The 1,578-nt window shown below is 37.2% G+C and overlaps 1 protein-coding gene across 1 annotated transcript in view; it reads left to right on the top strand.

Annotated features, from left to right (window-relative positions):
• Window positions 1-1,578, top strand: part of LOC107093433 — a 19,403-nt gene that overhangs the window by 6,424 nt on the left and 11,401 nt on the right. The window contains exon 2 of the mRNA XM_015388482.1: window positions 1,298-1,483. Coding sequence (XP_015243968.1) covers window positions 1,298-1,483 — 186 coding nt within the window. The remainder of the gene's footprint in view (window positions 1-1,297; window positions 1,484-1,578) is intronic.

The following is a 1,578-nucleotide window of genomic DNA, read 5'->3' as shown; positions in this document are numbered from 1 at the left end:
AAACTCCCTTTGAACAGGAAGAAACCTCCAGCAGAACCAGGCTCAGTGTGAGCGGCCATCTGCTGAGGCTGACAGATGATCATAGTTTACAGCCCATAAAACCTGCAGCTTTTAAAACATTTGGATTTTCATCAAGCAAAATAAAAAATATATACTTTTAAAGAAAGAAAATGGCAAAAAAGGGAGGAAGATAGACAGACATTTTAAACCCCTAATCAGGGTAATTGATAAAGAAGATGAGTTTTACTGAGAGCACTTTCTGGATGTCCTAATAGAAAATTGAGTGGAGGGAAAAACTAGTAGAAAAACGGTGAAAAGTAACTTGCATAACTGCAGGATGTAGATGTGAAGAAAAGCCCACATGAGAGTTTCTGAGACGGTTAAGAAAACGTCAACCATAGCTGGAGTCAAAGCTTCATACAGACGGATCCAGGACATGTGAGACAACTGGCATGTTAATGTGTTTAATGTAAAGACTCCTGAAACAAAGCGGACATTAACCGCTTAAACATCATCTCAGTGGACTGAAATCTGCTGCTCTTTAGACCTTCCACAATGGTTCCTCATAACTATAGAGAAAGTTTTAAGATGTGTTTAAATCTGCGAAGCTTTTCAATGTTAACAGAAGGGCGTTAAAACTAATATTTGTTTGAATCTATTTTTCTTTACATTAAATCTGATACTATATGCTTTTTTTATTGAGATAATGTTCCATAGATGCAATGCGTCTGTAAAGTATTCACAGATCCTTTCCACTTTAGTTATTTTACAGCCTTATTAAAGCGGCTTTTTTTCCAGACATACAAATTAAGTCCAAACATGTTTTTAAACAAGAATTACAGTTTTATTTTCACCAGTGTCTCAAACTGACCTAATTTATGGAAAGTCGACTCGCCACACATTCCCAGGAGCTGCTGTATGTTGTTAGAAATTTAATCATTGCATTTTCATTATTTAAGTAATATTAGGCAAAATGCTGAACATTTACCTTGCTTTCGATGAGCTCCTATAGTTGTTTGCAGTAAAAAAAAACGCATTCGAAGTTTATTCAAAACTTTTGGTTTTTTGTCATCGAGTTTTTCAAGTTATGCTAAATACTGAAAGAATACTTCTGTATAATCCTAGGAGCTTTGATCTCAATGTTTCATAAATCAGTCCTATATTAGGACAGTAAAATATATGATTGATTAATTATTCAATCTTTATTATATTTTTTATAGTTAAAAAATAAATGATTACATGAAATTTTGCATAATGGAAAAAATACCCTGTTCCTGTGGTACTTTTTTCCTCTCAGCTCCAGTAGTGGCTGTTAAACCAACGCAGGCGTCGTCCATGTGGAGCAGCCTCATCTCCTACCTCAGGTCTAATGTGACGGTGAAGCGCCGTCTGGTCCACCTCAGGTCCCACAGCGACTGTTTCCTCGGATCAGAGGCCGTGGATGTTCTGATAGAACATATTACCAAAGCTGAGGGATTTGAGGGTGAGTGAGTTTGTTTCCCTCCAGTTGTTAGACCTGCCACTTCCTCGTTATGCTGCCATGCAGGCGGGGATTTACCATTAGGCAATACTAGGCAG

Source organism: Cyprinodon variegatus, unplaced genomic scaffold (assembly GCF_000732505.1).
Source record: "Cyprinodon variegatus isolate N-32 unplaced genomic scaffold, C_variegatus-1.0 Scaffold424, whole genome shotgun sequence".
Lineage (NCBI taxonomy): Eukaryota > Metazoa > Chordata > Actinopteri > Cyprinodontiformes > Cyprinodontidae > Cyprinodon > Cyprinodon variegatus.
Note: the sequence above shows the minus strand (reverse complement) of the source record. Positions and strands in the feature narration are given on the sequence as shown.